Source organism: Aethalodelphis obliquidens, unplaced genomic scaffold (assembly GCF_003676395.1).
Source record: "Aethalodelphis obliquidens isolate GAN/ISIS:26980383/991018 unplaced genomic scaffold, ASM367639v1 scaffold14, whole genome shotgun sequence".
NCBI lineage: Eukaryota > Metazoa > Chordata > Mammalia > Artiodactyla > Delphinidae > Aethalodelphis > Aethalodelphis obliquidens.
In genome coordinates, this window is record NW_020837958.1 from 37,679,679 (window position 1) to 37,705,598 (window position 25,920).

General features: G+C 38.9%; 1 protein-coding gene across 1 annotated transcript in view; it reads right to left on the reverse strand.

Annotated features, from left to right (window-relative positions):
• The window catches only part of LOC113625048 (NACHT, LRR and PYD domains-containing protein 14-like), a 47,565-nt gene that overhangs the window by 17,608 nt on the left and 4,037 nt on the right, over positions 1 to 25,920 (reverse strand). Inside the window, 5 exon segments of the mRNA XM_027115500.1 lie at positions 8,031 to 8,201; positions 10,552 to 10,722; positions 12,237 to 12,407; positions 12,830 to 13,004; positions 18,693 to 18,848. Coding sequence (XP_026971301.1) covers positions 8,031 to 8,201; positions 10,552 to 10,722; positions 12,237 to 12,407; positions 12,830 to 13,004; positions 18,693 to 18,848 — 844 coding nt within the window.

The window sequence follows — 25,920 nt, forward strand, 5'->3', positions numbered from 1 at the left end:
ATATATATATATATATATATATATATATATATATATGTATATATATGGAGCAACATAAGTAGATTTTAGAAATATGGTATTGAGTGTTAAAAGGCAAGATATACAATAACCAAGACATGGAAACAACCTAAATGTCCATCAACAGAGGAATGGATAAAGAAGATGTGGTACATATATACAATGGAATATTATTCGGCCATAAAAAAGAATGAAATAATGCCATTTGCAGCAACGTGGTTGGACCAGAGATTATCATACTAAGTGAAGTTAAGTCAGAAAGAGAAAGAAATACCATATGATATCACTTATATGTGGAATCTAAAATATGACACAAATGAACTTACCTACAAAAGAGAAACCACTCACAGACATGGAGAACAGTCTTTGGTTGCCAAGGGGGAGGGGAAGTGGGGGACGGTTGGATTGGGAGTTTGGGACTAGCAGGTCCAAACTATTATATATAGAATGGATAAACAACAAGGTCCTAACTGTATAGCACAGGGAACTATATTCAATATACTATGATAAACCACAATGAAAAATAATATGAAAAAGAAATTTTTTTAATATATTTTTTTAAATGTCCTGTGTATTTTAAAGAAATTAAGGGAAGAAAAGGTAAGGTATATAAATGGCACCATGCCATTTATGCAAAAATTTCATACCTCTAAAAATAACATTGCATCTTTTATAAGGTACATATAGTTCTATGGCATATTTCAAACACATTAGGTAAGTTGCCTATAGGTGAGAAGGGGACATGGTTAATGGATATAAATTACCCAACTAATCAACCAACCAATAGTTGACAGAAGGCCCTTGCATAAACCATAGACAATATAATACCATGAACTGGATCCACGGAACAGAATAGAGCCCAGAAATAAACCCACACACCTACAGTCAATTAATCTTCGACAAAGGGGGCAAGAATATAAAATGAGAAAAAGATGGTCTTTTCAGCAAGTGGTGCTGGGAAAGTTGGACAGCTGTATGTAAATCAATGAAGTTAGAACATATCCTCACACCATGCACAAAGATAGACTCAAAATAGCTTAAAGACTTAAACATATAAAAGACATCATAAAACTCCTAGAAGAGATCATAGGCAAAACATTCTCTGACATAAATCGTACCAATGTTTTCTTAGGTCGATCTCCCAAGGCAAGAGAAATAAAAACAAAAATAAACAAATGGGCCCTAATCAAACTTACAAGCTCTTGCACAGCAAAGGAAACCATAAAAAAATGAAAAGACAACCTATGGAATGGGAGAAAATATTTGCAAACGATGTGACCAACAAGGGCTTAATTTCAAAAATATACAAACAGCTCATACAACTCAACAACAAAAAAATAAACAACCCAGTCGAAAAATGGGCAGAAGACCTGAATAGACATCTGTCCAAAGAAGACATACAGATGGCCAATAGGCACATGAAAAGATGCTCATCATGGCTAATTATTAGAGAAATGCAAATCAAAACTACAGTGGGTTCCACCTCACACTAGTCAGAATGGCCATCATTAGAAACTCTACAAATAACAAATGCTGAAGAGAGTGTGGAGAAAAGGGAAGTCTCCTGTGCTGTTGGTTTGGGAGTGTAAATTGGTGAGCTACTACGAAAAACAGTAAAGAGGGTCCTCAGAAAACTAAAAATAGAATTACCATATGATCCAGCAATCCCACTCCTGGGCATATATCCAGACAAAACTATAATTCAAAAAGATACATGTACCCCTATGTTCATAGTAGCACTATTTACAATAGCCAAGACATGGAAGCAACCTAAATGTCCATCGACAGATGAATGGATAAAGAAGATGTGGTATATATACACAATGGAATACTACTCAGCCATAAAAGAGGATGAAATAATGCCATTTGAAGCAACACGGATGGACCTAGAGATTGTCATACTAAGTGAAGTAAGTCAGAAAGACAAGTACCATATGATATCACTTATATGCAGAATCTAAAATATGGCACAAATTAACCTATCTACAAAATAGAAAGAGACTCACAGACATAGAGAACAGACTTGTGGTTGCCAAGGGGGAGGGAGGCTGGGAGAGGGATGGACTGGGAGTTCTGGGTTAGTATATGCAAATTATTACATATAGAATGGATAAACAACAACGTCCTACTGTATAGCACAGGGAACTATATTCCGTATCCTGGGATAAATCATAATGGAAAAGAACACAAAAAGGAATGCATATATGTGTATAACTGAGTCACTTTGTTGTACTGCAGAAATTAATACAACACTGCAAATCAACTATATTTCAATAAAAAAATAAATTAAAAAAATATATACATAATACCATGAACTGATGAAGTATGTTAAACTCAACCTTTCGGACCTGATGATCCCCCCTACCAACTAATTTTAATTTTCACCTTCTGTTTATCTAGCCATTCAACATTTGAGTGCCTATATAAGTGCTGAGTATATAAACATATTTTTCAGTTACTGCCCACATGGAATACACATTAATGTGGTGGAGCAACAATATCACTAATTATGACACAAGGTACATAAATATCACACAAAATAAACCTTAGGGTTAAAAGCATTATAAGACATGAAAGGTTATCAAGAATTCATCAGGAAACATTATCATTTGCAGTCTCTAATAGAAGTCTCAAAATATAGAAAATAAAAACTAACAGAACTACAAAGTGAAATACACAAATCTGTAATTATAACAGATATTTTAACGTATTTTTCACAATAATCGAATTATCTGGGAAAAAATCACTAAAAATACCAGATGATTTGAGCAACAGAATTAACAATCTTAACTGATACAAAATACTGCAACCCACAACTCTTCATATTCTTTTTAAGCACACTTTGGAACACATATAAAAACTGGGCCATGAAATAAATGTCAACAAATTTTTAAAAATTGAAATCATGCATAGTATGTTCTCAAACTACAGTGCTAGAGATTAAATATAAAAAGATAATAAGAAACCCCTCTTATATTTGAAAATTACGGAGTACACTTTAGAATAATCCATGGGTTGAAGAAAAAGTCATAAGGGAAGTTAACTATTTTAGACTCAAAATAAGAAAACACTACAGATAATATCAAAACTTGTCTGGTGAAGTTAATGCAGTGATTTGAAGGAAAATCATAACCTGAAGCCTGCTGGAAAAGAAGGAAATATGAAACATGACTAGCTATCTAAACACTAGAGATGATTTAGAAATTAAGCAGATTAATAATATAATAATACTAGACACTTGCCAGTAAGTTTTAAAATTCAGCTGAAATGGATAAAATCACAGGAATAATATCACTTACCAAAAATTACTCAGTAAGAGAAAACCTACATAAATATATAATTATTTAAAAATTGAGTGAGAAGTCAAAAAACTCTCCACAAAAAGGGAACTCCAGATCATATAGCTTCACCAGAAATTTCTACAAAGTTCAAAGAAGAAATAAATTCAGTCCTACACAACCATATGCTAAAACTACACCCGATTGGCTAAAATTTAAAAAATTGAGTCTGACAAAATTGACAAGAATAGAGTGCAACAGGAACTCTTACACACTGCCAGTGGTAGAATAAATTGGTACAATCCTTGGGGATTTTCCCCATGATATAACAATTCCACTCAATTATTTATCCTAGATAAATGTGTACACATCTCGCAATTTATGTATTAAAATACTCAGAGCAGCACTAATCATTAAAGAAAAAAAATGAAAACAACCCGAAAGTCCACCAACAATGGAATGGTTCTATAGTAGAGGAGAACTAATAAACAGAAACCTCAATTAAGTAGAGTTGGGAGACCAGAAGAGGGAGCTCTCACACCCTGCAAAGATAGCAGAGCCCAACTGGAAGGACTTTCCTGGCAAGGACTTAGCCAGTGAAAAGCCGTGGACTCTTAGTTTACTGTAGCCCTTCCAGCTTCCTTTTCCTCTCTATCAACGCATTCTCCTTTCCTTGCCATGTGGAGACTTGCACATGGCTCATTATGGTTACAGTCCCCAAATTACGATTCTCTGCTGATCCCCAATAAACCTATTTTTGCCAGAGAAATATCTGGCAGTCTATTTGTTTTAGGATAGCAATAGTTTATCATATGGTCATTCATTGGAATCTTTTACGGCAATAAAAATGAATGAGAACAGCCACGTGAAACAACCGGATGACTCCTACAATCATAACATTAAGCAAAAAGAAAATCATAACACAAAAGAATACATAAAGTATGATTCCCTGTCTATAAAGTTCAAAATCAAGCAAATTTCAAGTATAGAGTTTATGATTACATATATTACGGTTCACTGTAAAGGAAGACACATAAATTACTGCTATAAAAGTCAAGATGAGGTTTACTGCTTGAAGAGGAGAGAGGCTGTGATTTGGGAGGGATGATTGAGCGGAATTTAGTTTACTGGGAAAATTCAATTTCCTAATCTGAGTGTGATTATATACACGTTTGCTTTTTTAAAATATTAGTTTTATTTATTTTTCTGTATTTTACATTTTATAAAGAAAATGTTTAAAACATAATTTGGCAGAGCTTAAAAGTAACAGAAGAGAAAAATAAAAATTATAGAATGAAGGTCACATTAAAAGAAGCAAAAAGAAGTCACAACTGCTAAAAATACACTTAGGAATATGTAGGATGAGTTAGAAAAATCCAGCAAAAGAAGAATGAGTTTTAAAAGATTAAAGAAAATTATGGATAAGGAATACAGACAAAAGAGATCCAACATAAGCATGTTGAAAAAAATAAGACAAATAGATAAGCAGAATCTAAAGATAGGAAACGCTACAGAAAAAAGAGCACAATCTGCAGACTTAAATGGCATATGAGAAAAAATATTGATAAAGAAAATTCAACACAAGACTAATTATTGGGCCAAAGAAGAAATTCTAAGGACATTACAGGCCAAAAAAAAAAAAAAAAAAATTCTTTTTAACCAGTAAGGATATTGAAGGGGAAGAATCAGCTGGTTTCAGACTTTTCTACAACAAGAGTCAATGCTAGCAGGGAATAGACTCTGCAGAACCCTGAGAGGATAACCAGAATATGATGAACACAACCAAGCGGCGATTCAAGTTCATAGAAAACTAAGACAATTTCAGATATGCAAAAAATCTCTGGACTGGCCCCTCAAAATTAAATCAAAAAGATTACTGACTGTACCTCCCTCACCAACTCCTGGTCTACATTCCTTAGTGGGGCAGTTTGGTCACTAAATGTGGCTATCCCCTGAAATGCCTCATCTCTTTTTGGCCACCTCCTGGGTAATGATTAGGATGAAAGGGATAGAAGGTTCTATAAAAAACTATTTTGAAGTTTCAGGATTGTATCCTGACCATTCCTCGGCATGATGCTTTTCTTTCCCTAACAGCAACTCCAGGCCACCCTGATTGGTACACCCTCCAGGTGGCAGGCCAGCCAAAAAGGGTCTTTGGGATTCAAACTTCATTCAGATCAGATGCCTGGATTCTCTTGTGTTTTTTTGTTTTTGTTTGTTTGTTTGTTTTGCGGTACGAGGGCCTCTCACTGTTGTGGCCTCTCCCATTGTGGAGCACAGGCTCCGGACGCGCAGGCTCAGCGGCCGTGGCTCACGGGCCCAGCCGCTCCACGGCATGTGGGATCTTCCCGGACCAGGGCATGAACCCGTGTCCCCTGCATTGGCAGGCGGACTCCCAACCACTGCGCCACCAGGGAAGCCCCTGGATTCTCTTTTGGATTGACAAGGCTCTAGGTCATGAGGATAATGATCATTTGGTTGAGTACAATGCTGGACAACTCCCCCTACAAGCCAAGATGTGGAATATAACAGGTTTCTATAAATGTTGTAAAATTGCTTTTGTCCCTTTCCCACCTGAGTGCTCTGGACTGAAGCCCTCGGTGCCAGTGGCAGATGATTAGAGAAAAAGCGAAGTTATAGACACTGCGGTGGACACACTGACTTCATGGCTGGGGGGGAAGACTAGCAACACTAATACCTGGGGAAGGAGCACCTTAGAACCTGGGAGGTTCAGGGAGTGGGGAGAACAGCTAAGGCTCTCTTTTTCACCCTAGATCCAACACTACTGCCTGGCAAAATAATTATGTGGTCTGCTTGTGTCAAGCAGCAGCTGCGGCTGGCAACCTGACCCACCGCCCAGTTGTCATGCTGTCCACATGCTATGAGAATGGAAAATTTCACACAGACATGGCAGACCCTGAGCTATTCTGTTGTGCTGAGGCCATCAATGGCAGACCCCAAATGTGGACCCCTCTCGTGTGTATAGACACAGTATGACTTTGCTTCAGTCTGACTCATACGAATTCATAAAACTCTCTTGATGCTGGGAACAGCTGTGGGTTATGTCACATATGGCAAACAAAGCAGCTGTAACTACTCAGTGGCACCGCCCACCTGATATAACCAAATCAAGGTAATGGTGACCCAAATCAAATATAACAACAAACCCCACGCCGGAGCGACCTGTGCACCTTCAGGTTATGTGTTTGCGTGTGGGGAAGTGTAGACCACTGAACGGCTCTTTAACGGGGAAGGGGTTGTTTTTGGCCCATCTTTGGCCTCCTTTATTTACTGCCAATGACACCAAGAGCAGCAGGTCATTCTAAATTCCCTTTCATGAGCTGTAATGGAAAACCAGACCCATTGTTCCTCCTGGTGTTACTCAGCTGCTGAGCCCAGGACCCTGGGGCATGGTTTAAACCAATACTACAATTTGGCCTCATCCTGTGCTTGGAGTCCTGTTGATAGCAGCCTTAATTAAATGGCACATGAGACAAGCTGAACAAATTTAGTCCCAGCTTCTGTTGGTCAGACTAATCAGAGTAGCCAGTGGAGTGGCTTATCCACGTGAAAATTCACCAGAAGCGAAGACTGTATTGTGTCAGAAAAGTGTTGGATATTTTGGGGAGACATTCTTCCACGGGTATTTCACTCTCCCACATGTTGTACTGACAAAAATGCAAGGCCCTGACAATACTTTACCTGGCTGTTTCCTAGGATGTGTGTGCAGTGAGCAACCTTGAGGGATGAAGAAATGTCTCCCTCCAGGACAAAGGGCAGGCTTGCTCTCTGCTTGCTATAAAATGGTGAGTTCCCCAAACTCAAGCGTTCCTCTCCTGGAATGCAACCCACTGCATGTGGAGGCATCCATCCAAGTCTTCCACATCAACCCTGTGGGACCTAGGGCACTCAGGAAACTGACACAAACATGCCCAATGCTTATGGGGCTATACTCTGAGGAATGAAGTCCTCTGTCTCTGATAGGATTCTACATCTCCTGCCAGCATCCACTCAACAGTAATAGGCTAACTTATTAGGTTACAAGCAGAATAAAATTAAAATTCAGACCCCAAAGTTACATCAGAATTGTGAAAAATACATATATAAATTGACAATGGAAACATAGAAAAGCAGCACTTTCTTGGAAGAGCCAGGAAGATGTATCATAGTGTCTAGGCTTCCCACATGTAGAGCAAAATTCTTGACCCAGAGGTCAATAATTCATGCTGTATAAGTAAAAATGTACTAGCCAATATCAATCAGTTCAAGATTTAAAAAGAAAATAAAAATCTAAACAATACATCATTGAACATAAAAAGTACTCAGAACATAGGACGAGATTTTATTAGATTGCAAGCTCCTTGAGACCACAGACAGCATTTTTCCAGATAGAAAATGATTAGTAAAACCTTTGATTTAATAAGAAAAAGTAATTCAAGGACAGATGGAATATCTAAGGATGACAGAACACGGAAGACCTAAATTAAGTGCTGTTTACTTAATACATACCCTGTCCAAAGTACTAAGGGGGACACAAAGAAATGTGAAATATGGCTTCTATACTAATAACATGTAATATACTGATCCGTATATATGAAATTCAGATTCTCATTTCTGAGAATAACTTACCTTCTAGCCCCATTTATTTTTCATCGTCTCTCCATATACTAAATTTCTTCTAGCTGTATAAGCCACCAAATAGGTATCATTTTCCTAATGGAAAACTGAACTCACCCAAGCCTCTGAATATTGCAGTTTGGATGTCTCAAAGCCTCAAACAGAATTCTTACTCCATCATCCTGCAGGTAATTGTTCCCAAGGTCCAGGCTCTTCAGGTTTGGGTTGTTCAAAATAGCAGAAGACAGATCCAGACAACATGCACTAATGAGAACACAGCCCATCACTCTGTGAGAAACAAAAAAGAGAAGTGAGATCTTCAGCTGTGAGGTTTTATTAGTTTATTCCTAGGAGAGATGCCCAGGTATTTGAGCCTTTTCTATCTATAACCTAGGGTGCACATAGGAAGGTCTAACACTGCTAGTAAAAACAGATGAGATTTCTTAATGAGCAGGAAAAAAGCCAGCAGGTAAAACTGCCTTCTCTCACAAATAGGTTGTTTTCTAGTAAGCTTCCCAGATCAAGGGTATAAACACTCATTTCTATCAATACCAAAAAAAAATGGATATAACTTTCCCAAGGAACTCACAGATCTCTATGCCTTCAGTTGCTAATATATTTTTGAAATAAAAATGCTGCCCAGGAATCTAAAAGTCATATTTCTGAAGAAGAAAGAAGCTACATACAGAAAAGCATTTCCTTCAAGCCCTTTGTAGGGCATTCAAGAGCATCCACAACCTGGCCTTGGGTTCTCTTTCCATACTTTGTTCCCACCCTATTTTCCAACCATACCCATCCATTTTCCCCCCAAATATATCACATCTATCTGCATTCCCCCCTTCTTCTCTCTTCTTTCCTTCTGCTTAGAATATCTGCACATAACAAAATCCTCTTTATCTTTCAAGACTAAAGTAACTCAGTGTCTTCTGTCCCATTCCTTGCTCCTTGGGACTTCTGCCATATCCTTTTAACAACATATGGAATCTATGTATAGTTGGCTTTATATTTATTTCCCTGCCGTCTGTACTTTGTGAGTTACCTGAGGACAAGAGCATAACCTCAGAGATAACCTTTAGCCCTCTCAGCATCTAGCTCATATTTGTTGTAAATATTGCTTGAGAGAAGTGGCACCCTGAGAGGCTGTGAGAGTAGCTAAGGAAGTACAAATTGGTCTGTGTGTTTACAGCAATGCTAAGGAGGAAAAGCAGGCTAAGCAAACATCTTGTGTGCATAGGTCACTTAGAAATTATATCTCTGTAGCTGAAATGAAGGCACTGGATTTATTCTTTTAATCTATTTTTTTAAATACACAGTGTGATCTTTTATTTATTTATTTATTCGGCTGCTCCAGGTCTCAGCTGCGGCATGCGGAATCTTCCATCTTTATTGCAGCATGCAGGATCTTTAGTTGCAGCATGTGGGATCTTTAGCTGTGGCATGCAAACTCTTAGTTGCAGCATGCATGTGGGATCTAGTTCCCTGACCAGGGGTTGAACCCGGGCCCCCTGCACTGGGAGCGTGGAGCCCTAGCCACTGGACTACCAGGGAAGTCCCAAGGCACTGGATTTAATGATAAACTCCATGAAGTAAAATGTCTTCTAGTTGAATAATAATCAAGGAAACCAGAGAATCACATTGTAACCCATATCATATACATTTTCCCAGAGGAAGTACAGGTGCTTATTGGATCCAAGAGTTCAATCACCTTGGTGTTTACAGATGTGACAATCAACTATTAAACTCATTTGGAAATTTGGTTATCGTGAGTCAGTCCAGTCAGGCCAAACACTTCTGGGTATACCATTGATCATCAGTTTATCATTCTAGAAAAACAATGTTGGGCTTAGCCCTTAATGACTCACCCAGGCTACTAGTCCCATGGGAGGCCCTAGTGGGAAAGTGAGATTTCTTTTTTTTTTTTTTTTGGAAAGTGAGATTTCTAAGCGACACTTCTATCTTGCTTCACTCGAGCCACAATATTTACCTAATGAAATATTAAACATCATGTAGCCATTAAAAAAATCAGATAATTGTATGTAAGTATTTAAATGTGTTTCTGAAATACTATCATGTGAAAAGGAAACCTCAAAGCCATGTCTACACAGTAATCACAATTACATATCCACCTATCATGCACATGTATGTCTACCCACTCCCGGAGCAAGGGAGAACATAATAGGAGTAAAAATGGTCGCTGTTTAAGAATGACTGGATGGTTGGATATTTTAAAAAATTTCATTCCCAGTTTCTTTCAAAGTTGACCTAATTATAAACCTGAGTTTAAGAAAGAAAAACTAGTAGAGCACAATTTCGGCTTCATGGATGTAAGGTAGAAGACACACAGTAGACTCCCTGGAGCACAACCAAGGAAAAAATGAAATGGCTACCCTTCTGTCTGATGTCTCTGGTCCTCCCTACCTGAGGGAATGAGGGAAGTTGACTGTAATTACTGTAGCAATTGTTTTAGAAAAATCTGACGAATAGATTTCCCCAGCTTGTCTCAGGCAGAATGAGAGAGAGGGAATCAGCTGTGTATTCTTTTCTCTGACAAATACTCTGCTCCCAGCCTTTCTTTCCGCATCTCCCCTGCCCTCACAGTACATAAAGCTACACAAAAGTAAGGTCACAGAACACCTACTCCAGGTCTTGGAGACTGCAGCCTGGATGCCGAAAGACATCACACAGAAGCTTTACTCCATCATCTTGTAGGCAGTCTGACCCCAGATCCAGATGCGTCAGGCTCTTGTTGCGTAGGAGGGAGGTTGAGAGAGATTCACTGCTGGATGAAGTGAAATGGCAATGCCTCAGCCTGTGGGAAGGACAGTGTAAGGAGAGATGGAATCACTGCTCTACTGCCTAGAGATTTACATCTTTGAAGAGATTTCATGTTACAATCCCATATTTACTTGACAGCACGCCATGTCCAATGAAATGCCCTCTTCCCCCATTGCCTCTTTGGCTGGCTCACTTGGGATCCTTAGGTTTGCGCCAAACTGGGCTACAAACTGGATTCTTGTTCTTCAGAATTTTTCTTACTATAAACAATATGTTAACTTCCTTACACTGTATATAAATATAGTATCTTACTGCAGAAGTAGCTCTATGGAGCACAGGAGCAGGCAAATGGAGTAGAATGACAGTAATCATAATTAACTAAGGACTTTTCGTACATAATAAAAGTGGCATTTCCAATCAGAAGGGAAAAGATATATTATGCCGTAAATGATTTGGGGACAACAGATCTAATATACAGGGAAAAGTAAGTTTAAGCCTTATAACAAAATAAATTTGGAATAATTTAAAATTTAAATGTTAAAAATTAAGTCATAAAGAATATGCAAAAGATGATATAAGTGGGTTTTTTTTAAAAAAAGGTATTTCCAATTATGAAAAAACTCCTAGAAGTCATGAGGAGTCATAATTTGACTACACAAAAGTTGTAAACATCTATATCCTAAAATGACCATAAAGTTAGAAATACAGCAACATGCTAGGTAAGTTATTTACGACATATAAAAAATAATAGTAACAATGTATATGTGATATTAATACCATAACATATATAACAGAAAACATCCAGGAGAAAACTGAGCCTTATGAAGAGGCAATTCCTTGAATACTAGAGGCCAAAAACATTCGAAAAGATATTCAACATCAAATCATTTTTAGAGTTATTTTCAACTATCTAATTAGTATTGATAAAGAAGCTTATAGATACAAAGTGAAGATATTAAAAATGTAAGTCCCTAAACCGCTGAAGGAATGTATACAATCTATCTGGAGGCAGTTTAACCATACCTGACAAAATAAAAAATTCTGACTCGTCAATTCCACGTCTAGGAAGTTACGTAACAGCAACGAACAGTATAATCACACCATGATCCAGCCATACCACGTAACGCATTCAATGGTTTTTGTTTAATCATACTGATATATATTTACCTGTTTGGAGCCCAGAATATAGAGTTGGATGGGTGGACTTCAGTCCTAAATCCATCATTTTCTTGTAAGCATTATGAAAGCTGCATAATCTTCCTAAGCCTCACACTCCTTACCTGTTCAGTGAGGCACTTAGAACTCAGGTGGCCAATCTGACACCAATAGGTACTGCCGTTCAGGTTAAACAAATTTTGCGCAGGGCCCAGCACAAAGTCAGGACAAAATAAATGGCGATTATTAATATCATCATCCTCATCATCTTCATTGTCATTAAAGATTCTAGGGAAAAAGCAAGGGACACAATAGGTCCATAATATTTTCCCAGCTTAAATATATTTCAAAATGTGTATTACATTGGAAGGAGGACAACTAGCAGACACTCACACAAGGCTCTGTAGAGTGCACTCTGCATGTTTCAAGGCATCACTCATAAGCTTTACTCCACTATCTCCCAAGACACTGTCCACCAAGCATAAACGTGTCAGCCTTTTACTGCTGATGAGAGCCAAAGAGAGATCCTCACAACCAGCTACCGTGAGCCCACAGCTTTCTAAGCTGAAGGAGAAAGACAGATGGGGAGGGATCAGTCAATTCCCAAAGTGCGTCCTTCTCTCCTCCTTCACAGGGAAGTTAGCTGGTACTCACAACCCCTACATCTCTACTACAGAAGCAACCTCATCAAACCTACTTAAATCATGAATTCCATTGCAGCTATGGACAGGGTATGATGAAACAAAACATAGGAGGAGAGAGGATAAGCCTCGAAAACAATGAAAATAAGATGTCCATCATAAAGAGATGTCTACAAGTCAAGTGAAAGAGGAAGGGAGGTAGAAAAAGAAAAGGAGGAGGTCTTGCAGGATTGATGAATGAGCCAATTAATGTCAGGACCCAAGCAGTTTCCCCATTCAGGTCATAATTAAGCTACGCAAGACTGAACAAAATAAATCTATAGAAAATAGTACAGAAAGACTCACGGTAATCTCTCTAGGTTACACGTTGGATGCATTAAGGCCTCACACGACATCTTCACTCTGTCATCCAAGAGATTATTAGTTGATGGATTCAGAGATAACAAGCTTTGGCTTCTGATGAGAGCCTTAGAGATATTTCGGCAACAAACCGTAGTTAGGTCGCAGGACTGATTCCAAGCTGGAAAACAATATAGGAAAATAGAAATGACCACTCCTCAGAGAATAATTATAACCCCCACTCACCCAGCCAGAGCGTGTGGTTTCCCAGTCTTTGGGATTTGTTCTGAAAATCCAGCTTCCCGACACAGAATGAGAATGATTTAACTAAAGCACAGGGCTCTGATAGAGAGTTAGGGAGGGGAGGGGAGGAAGCTTGTCTCTTCCATCCCCACCTGCCCAGTTCCCCCACGAAATATGTATGCAAGCTTTTAAAAATATCTTCACATTATAATCTTTTTTAATCTGGGAGAAATTTCCTTTAACTACAACTTGGAAGAAGGTGGACTGGAGGATGGCTGTATCCTTGCATTCTTTGACTTCTGAAACAGAACAGAGGTGGGCAGGAAATCAGACGTAAAAGCTGTGACAACCACAAAACTGTCTGCCAGGAGCTCATTTCTTCATGGGAGCCAACCTATGTTTTCTGAGGAACCCTGTCCTTAACAGTGAAAACAAGAAGGAAATCAGAAATAAAATAAAATGGTTTCTAAAAATAAAGTAAAAGAGGAAGGGAAACAGAAGAAGAAAATAAGAAGCACATGTAGAGCCCCTATTTTCAGAGACTCATATTTAGAGACGACTTGGGCTTTGACCATGGCTGGGACTAATATCAGCTATTGGTAAGAAGAGTCAGGCAGCAGCATTCCTGGAACTTGGAATTGTTCCATTTACTCCCATTAATCAAGGACTTATCAACTTGAGTCCCTTGAGAATTGGTTCTCTACATCAAAATCAGGGTATAGAGAGGTAGGAACAGGAGAAACTCCCTCCTCAGTCCAGAATTAGACCTCAGTGGATGACCTAGAACATGGCTCAAGGCTGAAAACCTCACCTTGCTTTGAAAAGTTGTTATGGACTGAATTGTTCCCCAAATTTGTATGTTGAAGCCCTACCCCCAGCCCAATGTGACAGTATTTAGAGACAGGGCCTCTAAGGAGGTAGTTAAGGTTAATGAGGTTGTAAGAGTGGACCCCTAATCCAATAGGACTGATGTCCCCATAAGGGGAGGAAGAGACACCAGGAGTGAGCACACGCACAAAAAGGCCATGTGAGGACACAATGAGAAGGTAGCCATCTACAAGCCAGGGAGAGAGGCCTCACCAGAAACCAACCCTGCCAGCACCCTGATCTTGACCTTCCAGCTTCCAGAACTGTGAGAAATAAATTTATATTGTTTAAGTCTGTGCTATTTTGGGTATTCTGTTATGGGAGCCTGAGCAGATTAATACAAAAGGGTTTATATCAGCAGCCAGGTAGGCAATTAGGGAAACAAGGGAAATCTTATAAACTATGTTTGGATAGAGCTCTTCTAGACAGAAAAGAGACTCCAATATTATGGGACGTGTGGATAAAATATTAAAGCTTAACAGAAAGAAAACATTACACTAAGGGACAGAAAATAAGCACATGTATAAAACCCAGAAAACTAGGAAACAGAAGAAAGCGCTTAGAAAGGCTTCCTTTACATTTTAAATGTATAGGAAGACTCTGTGAAACAAGAATACCACATCAGAAGTGGAGATCAGGGGAATTCCCTAGAGGTCAACTGGTTAGGACTCCACGCTTCCACCGCAAGGGGCACAGGTTCGATCCCTGGTTGGGGAACTAAGATCCCGCATGCCTCAAAAAAAAAAAAAAAAAAAAAGTCAAAACAAAACAAAACAAAAAAAACAATAGAGAACTGAAATCTGAATTTGAAGAAATGAAAAGCAAAATCAATATAAATAAATATGCGAAACTCCCCAAGAAGGAAGGAGGAAAAAGATTTAGAGGACAAAAAATAAGTAAGAGTTATATAGGAACAGAGCTACAACTAATGACTATTAGATGCTCTTAAAAAAGAGAGACAGAGACAGCACGTGCAACAGAGTGAGCCCTGACGTCATTTTAAAAAACCAATTTAAAGAAATCATTTCTGAGGGGAATAAAGAAATGTTTCCCACAGATCAAAAGTAATAAAATGTAAAAGTAATTAAAAAAAATCCTGAGAACACTAGTGAGAAAGTCTGGGAAGGTGGGAGGGAGTTAAGGGGTTGAAGTGTCAGGTTATCCTTAGACTTCTCTTTAGAACACTAGAAAAAAGTAATGTAACAAAGTCAAAGTGTGAAGAACACAGTGGAGGCCTAAGACCAAGATACACGTCATTCATCTGTGAAGACAGTCAAAGGACATAAAGGAAGTCATAAAATGTACATTCACACACATTCACACACATTGCATGAAAACGTTCACACACATTGCATGAAAACGTTCACACACACTGCATAAAACGTTAGTTTAAAATTGTACCACCCAATCATGCAATGAATCAAAACTAAGATTTTATACAGTGGGAAAGGTGAGTTTAAGAAAACAAAACCAAAAACTAGCAGTATACATTGATTAAAAATTAAGTGTACAGAATTGAGTCTAAATAATTGTATTCATGTGTTGCCATGATAAAAAGTCAGAAAAGTTTTGAAAGAGTTCAAAGGGTAAAATATTTAGCCCCTGTAATCCTAGATTAAATGAACATACTGGAAATTGTATGATCAAGGTATACTAAATGTACTGCCTTACATAAGGGTATTTTAAATGCTCTAATCCTTTTGAATTTGATCAAGATATGTTTGGGGGGGGAACCCTGAAGAGTAATAACTAATAATCATCAATTAAAAACAGGCACTATAACTTGCAAATGTTCCAACATACCTGGACACAAAACAAAAATGAAACAAAATGTAGCTCATTTGTGAATCAAGAAATAGAAGTGGTACTGAAAACATTAAAAAATGCTTCTAACTGGAGATATAAACAGTACATGCCCCCAAGTCCCTTTGTTCATAATCTATTTTGCTCTTATCCTTTCCATAGTATAAGTTTGAGCTTCTCAAACTCTCTTCTTTTCTTTGTGCCAATTAATAGAACTTCAGCTATGGACCTCCTAATGCTTTATGAATGAAATCTCAGCCTCATGAAAAGAAAATGTTCCCTCTTTCCCTTGCATCTGCAAAGAAAAGCAGATGGTATTACAAGTCAGAAAATATTTTGTAAGAACATTTTTGCTGTGTTTTATTGTTTTATCATAACAAGGGAATCTTACAAGATACCTGGACCTTAGAAATTGTTGCTATGCCTTGTGAAAACAACCCTTAAGTGCTTTTAAGTCTGTAATTTTGATTGTCTTATATAAAAATGTGTCTCTCTTGCAATATTCAAATTGATATTTTGGAATTCCTACATGTTACAAATATTGAAAGAATTTTGTTAAAGCAGAAAAAAAGATCATCAGTACTCTCCTCTCACATGCATTAAGGTAATAAAAAATATATATAATTCTTCTCTTCCTAGAGTTTGAAGGTCCTGTCTCGTTTATATTAATATGTAACATCAATCACCAGTGACTCAGTCAAAAGGGAAGATGAGAGCTGAGGTTTGTGGCTCCATACTTATCCCTAAATATGAACCAGCGAAACGGAGGAAATACATTAACTTACTTTTGGGTCCTATTGGAGAACCAGCCCTATAATCTCTTAATATTGCTACTAAAACGAGGCCCTGGGCTGAAAATTTCCAAAGCCCCTTCAAAGTAAGCACATTATAATTATTATTTTTTTGTTGTTCTTATTGATTTTATTGTTCTTATTATATTCAGAACAGCTGTCTGAATATATTTTTTCTTTTCTAAAAATGCCTGCTGCTTAATTTTCAGGTTGCCCAAGAATTTCTTGTTGTTGAGTGTGAGATTATTTTTCTGATATGAACTAGACATTGAGATATGGCAGAATGGAGTTGTTGCTAAAGCAGTAGGGTTGCAGAACTTATGTGTTCCCCACGTATGGGCCGAATGCACCACAGGTGCCAGAGGAATGGTGCTCACAAGAGAAAGAGCTTTTACATTAATAAGACAGGCTTCATGGGCCTGTTCTAAAGCAAAGTAAATCATTCGATAAATCAATGTGGTCTAAAATTTGAGACCTAAAATGGCTATGGGACTTCTCCCTGATTTTACTAAAGTGAGAAATAAAAATGCACACGTTTTCTTAGATCACGTAAGGCTTTGCATTTCTTTAACAATAAGTCTAAACTAAAGAATTTCCTAAATCTCTTACAGTTCCCTTATAGGTCAAATAATCATTACTTATGTTAATATTTATTTTTTTTTTACAACATCTTTAATGGAGTATAATTGCTTTACAATGGTGTGTTAGTTTCTGCTTTATAATTATGTTAATATTTAAAAGAATATAAATATAAATCTGGGTGTATAACTTAAATGAGTTAATCTTTATAAATTAGGATCTTATAAATCTTGGAATGAGACAATATTACAAACACTATACTATCTGGGTCAAGCTTGAGATATAATCTGTTTTGCTAAATTCTTAGTTACTAACAGCGGCTATACTCTCCTTAATGTTAACTTGAATATATTTTCTAAACTTACTCATTGATTTTGGAAACTTGGAATAATGTAATATTTTAAAAATTAGTAATTTGGGGCTTCCCTGGTGGCACAGTGGTTGAGAGTCCACCTGCCGATGCAGGGGACATGGGTTCGTGCCCCGGTCCAGGAAGATCCCACATGCCGCGGAGCGGCTGGTCCCGTGAGCCATGGCCACTGAGCCTGCGCATCCGGAGCCTGTGCTCCGCAACGGGAGAGGCCACAGCAGTGAGAGGCCCGCACATCGCAAAAAAAAAAAAAAAAAATTAGTAATTTGTGTTTATCTAAAGACATCTAAAGAAATTAAACTTCAAAGAGAGAAAATAAATTACATTCTTACAACAATCTGTTACCATTTTTTCTTCATACTATTCAAATTAAAATAGCAAAATCAATGTATTGTCTTATATCCCATGTTATTTATGTTTAAAAAGTTAGGGCTTAAACATTTAAACCAGGGGTCCCCAACCCCTGGGCCATGGACTGGTACTGGTCCGTGGCCTGTTAGGAACCGGGATGCAGAGCAGGAGGTGAGCGCAGGTGGGCAAGCGAGCAAAACTTCAGCTGTATTTACAGCCGCTCCCCATTGCTCGCATTACCACCTGAGCTCCGCCTCCTGTCAGATCAGCTGCGGCATTAGATTCTCATGGGAGCGCAAACCCTACTGTGAACTGCACGTGCGAGGCATCTAGATTTCAAGGTCCTTATGAGAATCTAATGTTTGATGATCTGAGGTGTGGCAACCCTGAGGTAGGGCAACCCGTACCAGCAGAAATTTACCTATGTTTTTTACCTATGTTTTTTTACAAGCTGTGAGTTTTGTCGTCACCAATAAGGACGACTCAGGGAGCTTCACTTTTCTCAGCAAACTACTCATGAGGAAGGACATGGGGTGTACCTGGGTCCAGTCTGTACACAGCACACACTCAGGTTCCTCAAAGGCAAAGTTCAGTTCATCAAAACTATCAGTAATAAAAAGGAGACTACTCGGCTGGGACAGAATCCTTTCAATGGGGCCTTCTGTGCAGGGCCAGTCCTTTGATATCATTTGAGCAAAGCTTCTCTCTCTCAACTGGTTCATTTCTCTTGCATTGAGATAAAAAACATAGGTGAATTCCTGCTGGTAGGGGCTGCCCTGTGCCCAGTCTAACATCACCATTCTCACCAAGGTTGTCTTCCCAACTCCCGCAGCCCCCTGAAGGATCAGCAGAACAGGCTGCTCACCTGTTCTGACATCCTCATCAAACAAACGTTCCAACAGTTCTCGGCCTTCCTGAGCAATTTCATGACAGAAGTTTTCAGATTCTCCAAGCAAATGGTTCTTATCTAACATGATGCAAAATGTTTCCCTTATTTGAACTCTGTATTCTGCTCCGTCACCTAAATCAGTTAGAAGGGAGCCAGAAGATACACATGATCAGAATTAATTCTATGATTTTCAATCTTAAGAATATTGCCCTTAGAGTAGGACCAGGAAGTGACACATGCTGAAATCAAAGTACAGCTGGTTTAAATGAGAAAAGAATGTAAATAAAACAAAAATATTCTTGTAGGTTTAAAACCCACATTATAAACTGAGAAAACAGAACCCACAATGCAGAAATTAATGATGGAAAATAAAAATTAGATTCGTTCCAGAAATACTTTTTTTCTTCCCTGTACTTCTATTCTACAGAGAAAAAAGAGGATGTATGTGGAGAACAGAGCCATCATCCAGATAAAAGGAGAACACAGGCAACAATTAACAATAATACCCAGATAGGAACTGAACACAGATCTGAATCTACAGATCAAAATCATCCACTTTATACAGATAAACCATTAGTGGACATGAACAGTTGCAGACATTCTCCCCAAGGATCAAGACGGCTAAGCCCCACAGCGAGCTTCCCACCTTGGGGTCCTGCACTGGGAAGATGAGCCCACAGAACGTTTGGCTTCGAAGGCAGCAGGGCTTACTTTCGGGAGAGCCAGAGGGCTGTAGGAAACACGACTCTGCTCTTAAAGGGCACATACAAAATCTCACATGTTGAGACCCAGAGTAAAAGCAGTAATTTGAAAGGAGCTCGGGTAAGACCTAGTATCTGATCTTGGAAAGCCTCCCAGAGAGGCAGGAGGCAACTGGGACTCACCCAGGGGACACAGACACTGATGGCAGCTGTTTGGGGAGTTCCTTCTACCACGAGGACACTGGTGCTGCCAAGAGCCATTTTGGAGTCCTTCCCCTAGCTCATTAGCACCAGGACCCAGCCCTGCCCACCAGCTGGTTGGCACCAGTCCTGGGGCACCCCAGACCAAGCAGCAACCACTTAGGGACACAGCTTCACCCACCAGCAAGCCGATAGAAGCCGTAGGCCCCCCTGAGCATCCCAGCTGGCCCAGGACCCATCCCCCAGACCCCCACCAGTGGGCAGACACCAGTCCCTGGACCCTGCCTACCAGCGGGTGGACACACCAGCTCCAAGATATCTTAGGCCCCTCAGCCAGCATCCCTGGAATCCAGCGTCAACCACCAGTGGGCCAGCACTGGCCCCAGAACCTCCCTCATCTACCACCCCAAACCTGGCTCTGCCCATTAGTGGGTCATTACTAGCCCTGGAACCCCTCAGAGTGCCACAGCCAGTCACCTCTGGACCTGGCTCCACCCAGGGGTGCCAGGACAGACTGGTCCAGTCCTGGCACCCCTGTACTCCCAAAGCCAGCCACCTTGTGATCCGGCCCCACCAACCAACAGGTCAGCCCAGACCGTGCAGCCAGTCACACCACGCCCCAACCCCACCCAATAGCAGGTCAACACCAGCTCTGGGAACCCTGGGCCTGCAGCCGGCCACCCATGGCCCAGCCCCACTCACCAGCGGGACAGCACCAGGACAGGGACCCCCCAGGCCATGCAGCCAGCTGCTCCAGGACATGCAGCCAGCTGCTCCAGGACCAGCTCCACCAGCAGCCAGCAGCCTCTGCACTAGGCAGGGCCTAGCAACCAGGCCAGGGGCCAGCCATGCCTACCTGTGTGCCCACAGTCGGCATGTGGCCTGTTGTAGCCCTGCCACAACAGAAGGGCCCATGCAGCCCAGATAGGAGTCACCACTAGAGCATATAACTCTGTTGACCAGAGGGAAGTGTGCTACTGGGCCTCAGGTCAGCTCCTAAATAAGCCACTTCCCCAAGATTAGGAAGCACAACTGACCTACCTAATACACAGAAACAGACACAGAAACAACTACAAGAAAAAAACTAAAAAACACATACACATGGAGGCTAAACAATATGCTACTAAACAACTAATGGGTCAATGAAGAAATCAAAGGGGAAATAAAAAAATACCTAGAGACAAACGAAAATGAAACCACGATGATCTAAAACCTATGGGATGCAGCAAAAGCAGTTCTAAGAGGGAAGTTTCTAGCAATACAGTCTTAACTCAGGAAATAAGAAAAATCACAAATAAACAACCTAACCTTACACCTAAAGCAACTAGAGAAAGAAGAACAAACAAAACCCAAAGTTAGTAGAAGGAAAGAAATCATAAAGATCAGAGCAGAAATAAATGAAATAGAAATGAAGAAAACAATAGCAAAGATCAATGAAACTAAAAGCTGGTTCTTTGAAAAGATAAACAAAATTGATAAACTTTTAGCCAGACTCATCAAAAAAAACAGGGAGAGGGCTCAAATCAATAAAATTAGAAATGTAAAAGGAGAAGTTAACAATGGACACTGCAGAAATACAAAGAATAAGAGACTACCACGAGCAACTATATGCCAATAAAATGGACAATCTGGAAGAAATGGACAAATTCTTAGAAAGGTACAATCTCCCAAGACTGAACCAGGAATAAATAGAAAATATGAACAGACCAATCGCAAGTACTGAAATTGAAACTGTGATAAAAAACTCCCAACAGGGCTTCCCTGGTGGCGCAGTGGTTGAGAGTCCGCCTGCCGATGCAGGGGACACGGGTTCGTGCCCCGGTCCGGGAAGATCCCACATGCCGCGGAGCGGCTGGGCCCGTGAGCCATGGTCGCTGAGCCTGCGCGTCCAGAGCCTGTGCTCCGCAACGGGAGAGGCCACAACAGTGAGAGGCCCGCGTACCACAAAAACAAAACAAAACAAAAAAACTCCCAACAAACAGAAGTTCAGGACCAGATAGCTTCATAGGAGAATTCTATCAAACATTTAGAAAAGAGTTAACACCTATCCTTCTGAAACTATTCCAAAAAATTGCAGAGGAAGGAATACTCCCAAACTCATTCTATGAGGCCACAATCACCCTCTTACCAAAACCAGACAAAGATATCACAAAAAAAGAGAATTACAGGCCAATATCACTGATGAACACAGACACAAAAATCCTCAACAAAACACTAGCAATCCAAATTCAACAATACATTAAAAGGATCATACACCATGATCAAGTGGAATTTATCCCCAAGGAGATTTCAGTATCTGGAAATCAATCAATGTGATTCACTACATTAACAAATTAAATAATAAAAATCATACGATCACTTCAATAGATGCCGAAAAAGCTTCTGACAAAATTCACATCCATTTAGGATAAAAACTCTCCAGAAAGTGGAGGTGACCATACTACCCAAGGCAACCTACGGATTCAATGCAGTCCCAATCAAAATACCAAGGGCATTTTTCACTGAACCAGAACAATCTAAAATTTGTATGGAAACACAAATGACCCCAAATAGCAAAAACAATCTTGAAAAAGAAAAACAAAGCTGGAGGTATCATAATCCCTGACTTAAGACTATACTACAGTAATCAAAACAGTATGGTACTAACACAGAAACAGACACACAGAACAATGGAACAGAAAAGAGAGCCCAGAAATGAACCCATACTTATATGGTCAATTAATCTACAACAAAGGAAATATGAATATATAATTGAGAAAAGAGAGCCTATTCAATAAATTGTGTTGGGAAAAGTAGACAGCTGACATACAAAAGACTACTTTGTCACACCATATACAAAAATAAACTCAAAATGGATTAAAGACTTAAATGCAATGCAAGCAACCTAAATGTCCATCGACAAAGGAATGGATAAAGAAGGTGTGGTACATATATACAATGGAATATTACTCAGCCATAAAAAAGAATGAAACAATGTCATTTGCAGCAACATAGATGGACCTAGAGATTGCCATACTGAGTGAAGTAAGTCAGACACAGAAAAACAAATATTATATGATATCGCTTAAACGTGGAATCTATAAAAATGGTACAGATGAACTTATTTATAAAACAGAAATAGAGTCACAGATGTAGAAAACAAACTTATGGTTACCAGGGGGGAAAGGGTGGGGGAGGGATAAATTGGAAGATTGGGATTGACATATACACACTACTGTATATAAAATAGAAAACTAATAAGGACCTACTGTAGAGCACAGGGAACTCAACCTATATGGGAAAAGAATCTAAAAAAGAGTGGATATATGTATATGTATAACTGAATCACTTTGCTGTACAGTAGAAACACAACATTTTAAATCAACTATACTCCAATAAAAAATTTTTTAAAAAGACTTACGTGTTAAGACCTAAAACCATACAACTTCTGGAAGAAAACATAGGCAGTATGCTCTTTGACACTGGTCTTAGCAATATTATTTTGGATATGCCTCCTCAGGCAAAGGAAGTGAAAGCAAAAGTAAACAAATAGGACTACATCGAACTAAAAAGCTTTTTTTTTTTAAAGCTTTTGCATTTGAGGGTATTATGCTAAGCGAAATAAATCACACAGAGAAAGATATAATATCACTTATATGTGGAATCTAAAAAAATGCAACAAAGTAATGAATATAACAAAAAAGAAGCAGACTGACAGATATAGAGAACAAACTAATGGTTACCAGTTGGGGGGGAGGGACACTATAGGGGTATGGGATTAAGAGGTACGAACTATTACATACAAAATAAGCTACACGGATATATTGTACAACACGGGGAATATAGCCAATATTTTATAATAACAATAAATGGACTTTTAAAAATTATGATTCTTATATTGTACACCTGTGACTTATGTAATATTGTACATCAACTATACTTCAATAAATAAATAAATAAATAAAAAGCTTTTGCACAGTGAAACTATCAACAAAACAAAAAGGCCATCTACTGAATGGGAGAAGATATTTGCAAATACTATATCCATTAATGTGTTAATATCCAAACTATACAAAGAGCTCATACAACACAACATTAAAAAAAAGCCCTGGTGGCACAGTGGTTAAGAATCCGCCTGCCAATTCAGGGGACATGGGTTCGAGCCCTGGTCCGGGAAGATCCCACATGCCGCGGAGCAACTAAGCCCGTGCGCCGCAACTACTGAGCCTGTGCTCTAGAGCCCATGAGCCACAACTACTGAGCCCGAGTGCCACAAGTACTGAAGCCCGTGCGCCTAGAGCCCATGCTCTGCAACAAGAGAAGCCACCGAATGAGAAGCCCGTGCACTGCGACGAAGAGTAGCCCCTCTCGCCACAACTAGAGAAAAGCCCACGTGCAGCAACAAAGACCTGATGCAGCAAAATAAATAAATTTATTTTAAAAAAAAACCTATTGAAAAATGGGCAGAGGACCTGAATAGACATTTTTTCAAAGATGACTTCAGATGGGCAACAGCACATGAAAAGATTCTCAACATCACTAATCACCAGAAAAATACAAATCAAAATCACAATAAGATATCATCCCACATCTGTCACAATGGCTATTATCAAAAAGACAACAAATAACAGGTGTTGGCGAGGATATGGAGAAAATGGAACCCTCAGGCACTGTTGGTGGGAATGTAAGTTGGTACAGCCAGTATGGAAAACAGTAAGAAGGTTTCTCAAAAAATTGAAAACAGAACTACCATACGATACAGTAATTCTACTCCTGGGTATTTAGCCAAAGAAAATGAAAACACTAATTCAAAAAGACATATGCACCCTTATGTTTACTGTAGCATTATTTACAACAGCCAAGATATGGAAGCAACCTAAGTGCCCTTCAACAGATGAACAGATAAAGAAACTGTGGTATATATACACAATGGAATATTAGCCATAAAAAGGAATGAAATCTTGCCATTTGTGACAACATGGGTGGACCTAGAGGGTGTTATGCTAAGTGAAGTAAGTCAGACAGAGAAAGACAAATACTGTACAAGTTCACTTATATGTAGAATCTAAAAAACAAATGAAAAAACATAATGAAACAGAAACAGAGTCATAGATACAGAGAAAAACAGGTGGTTGCCAGAGGGGTGGGAGATGGGAGGAATTTAGAAATAGGTGAGGGAGAGGTACAAACTAAAAAAGAAAAAGAAAGAAAGAAATGAACATTGAAGCATAGCCTGAAGAATATTTTAAAGAAAAGAAATTCCCAAGTGTCCAAGTAGAATGAAAATATAGTTACATCTTTTCCTAGTTCAGTCTGATTCCTTCTTTAGAGCTCAATTTAAATGTCACTATCTCTGGGAAGACTTCTCTGAACTCCAAAGATAGATAGTTCTCTCTTTTGTACATTCTCAGAACACAGTATATTTTCCATTCACAGCACATATCTCAAGCTGGAATTACTTTAGTTTTTAAAGCATATAATTCTTTTCTTTGTTCTACTAGGGCATTCAGTGCAAACATCTAACAAAGTTCATATCCCACTAAATTATGCTTAGTTCTCCCCCAGGGGAAGGTATGTTATTAGAAGTCAGATACTCTTTCTTTTTATGGTATAATATCATACAGTGCTGTACTTTTAAAAAATTGGGATTATAAGGATGATCTTTACTATCTTCATTATACTTTTATCTATCTTCCAAATTTTCCAAAGTAAATTTCTATGGAGGTAGAACCTTGGTTTCCTAAATTTATGGTCAGTTATACCACAAAAATAAGCTTCCTTATATTGCATCAGAAATTAAGGTCCAAGCAGGAACTTATCTTCAAAATCATTTAATACAATAAGACATTTTTATTTATTAGTGCTTAGAATAAAATAGGTTCTCAATTATTTCTTGAATGAAATAATGTAGCCCATTAGAAAGCAGCACAGCTGAGCTAAGCTGGTCCAGTTTTCTTTGTATTATAATTCAATTTATATAACCTAGAATTCAGCCATATAGAATTCAAAACAAAGTAGGGGGACTGGGAATGGTATTGAACTAAGACTGAGAAAACCTGGTCCTAGAAATAACATTTTACGCAGACTAGTTGTCACCATCCTGGAACTCAATTACAGCATCATTTCTTTTTTAAAAAAATTTAATTAATTTATTTTTTACACAGCAGGTTCTTATTAGTTATCTATTTTATACACATCAGTGTATACATGTCAATCCCAATAGCCCAATTCATCATACCACCACCACCACCCCCTGCCACTTTGCCCCCTTGGTGTCCATATGTTTGTTCTCTACATCTGTGTCTCTATTTCTGCCTTGCAAA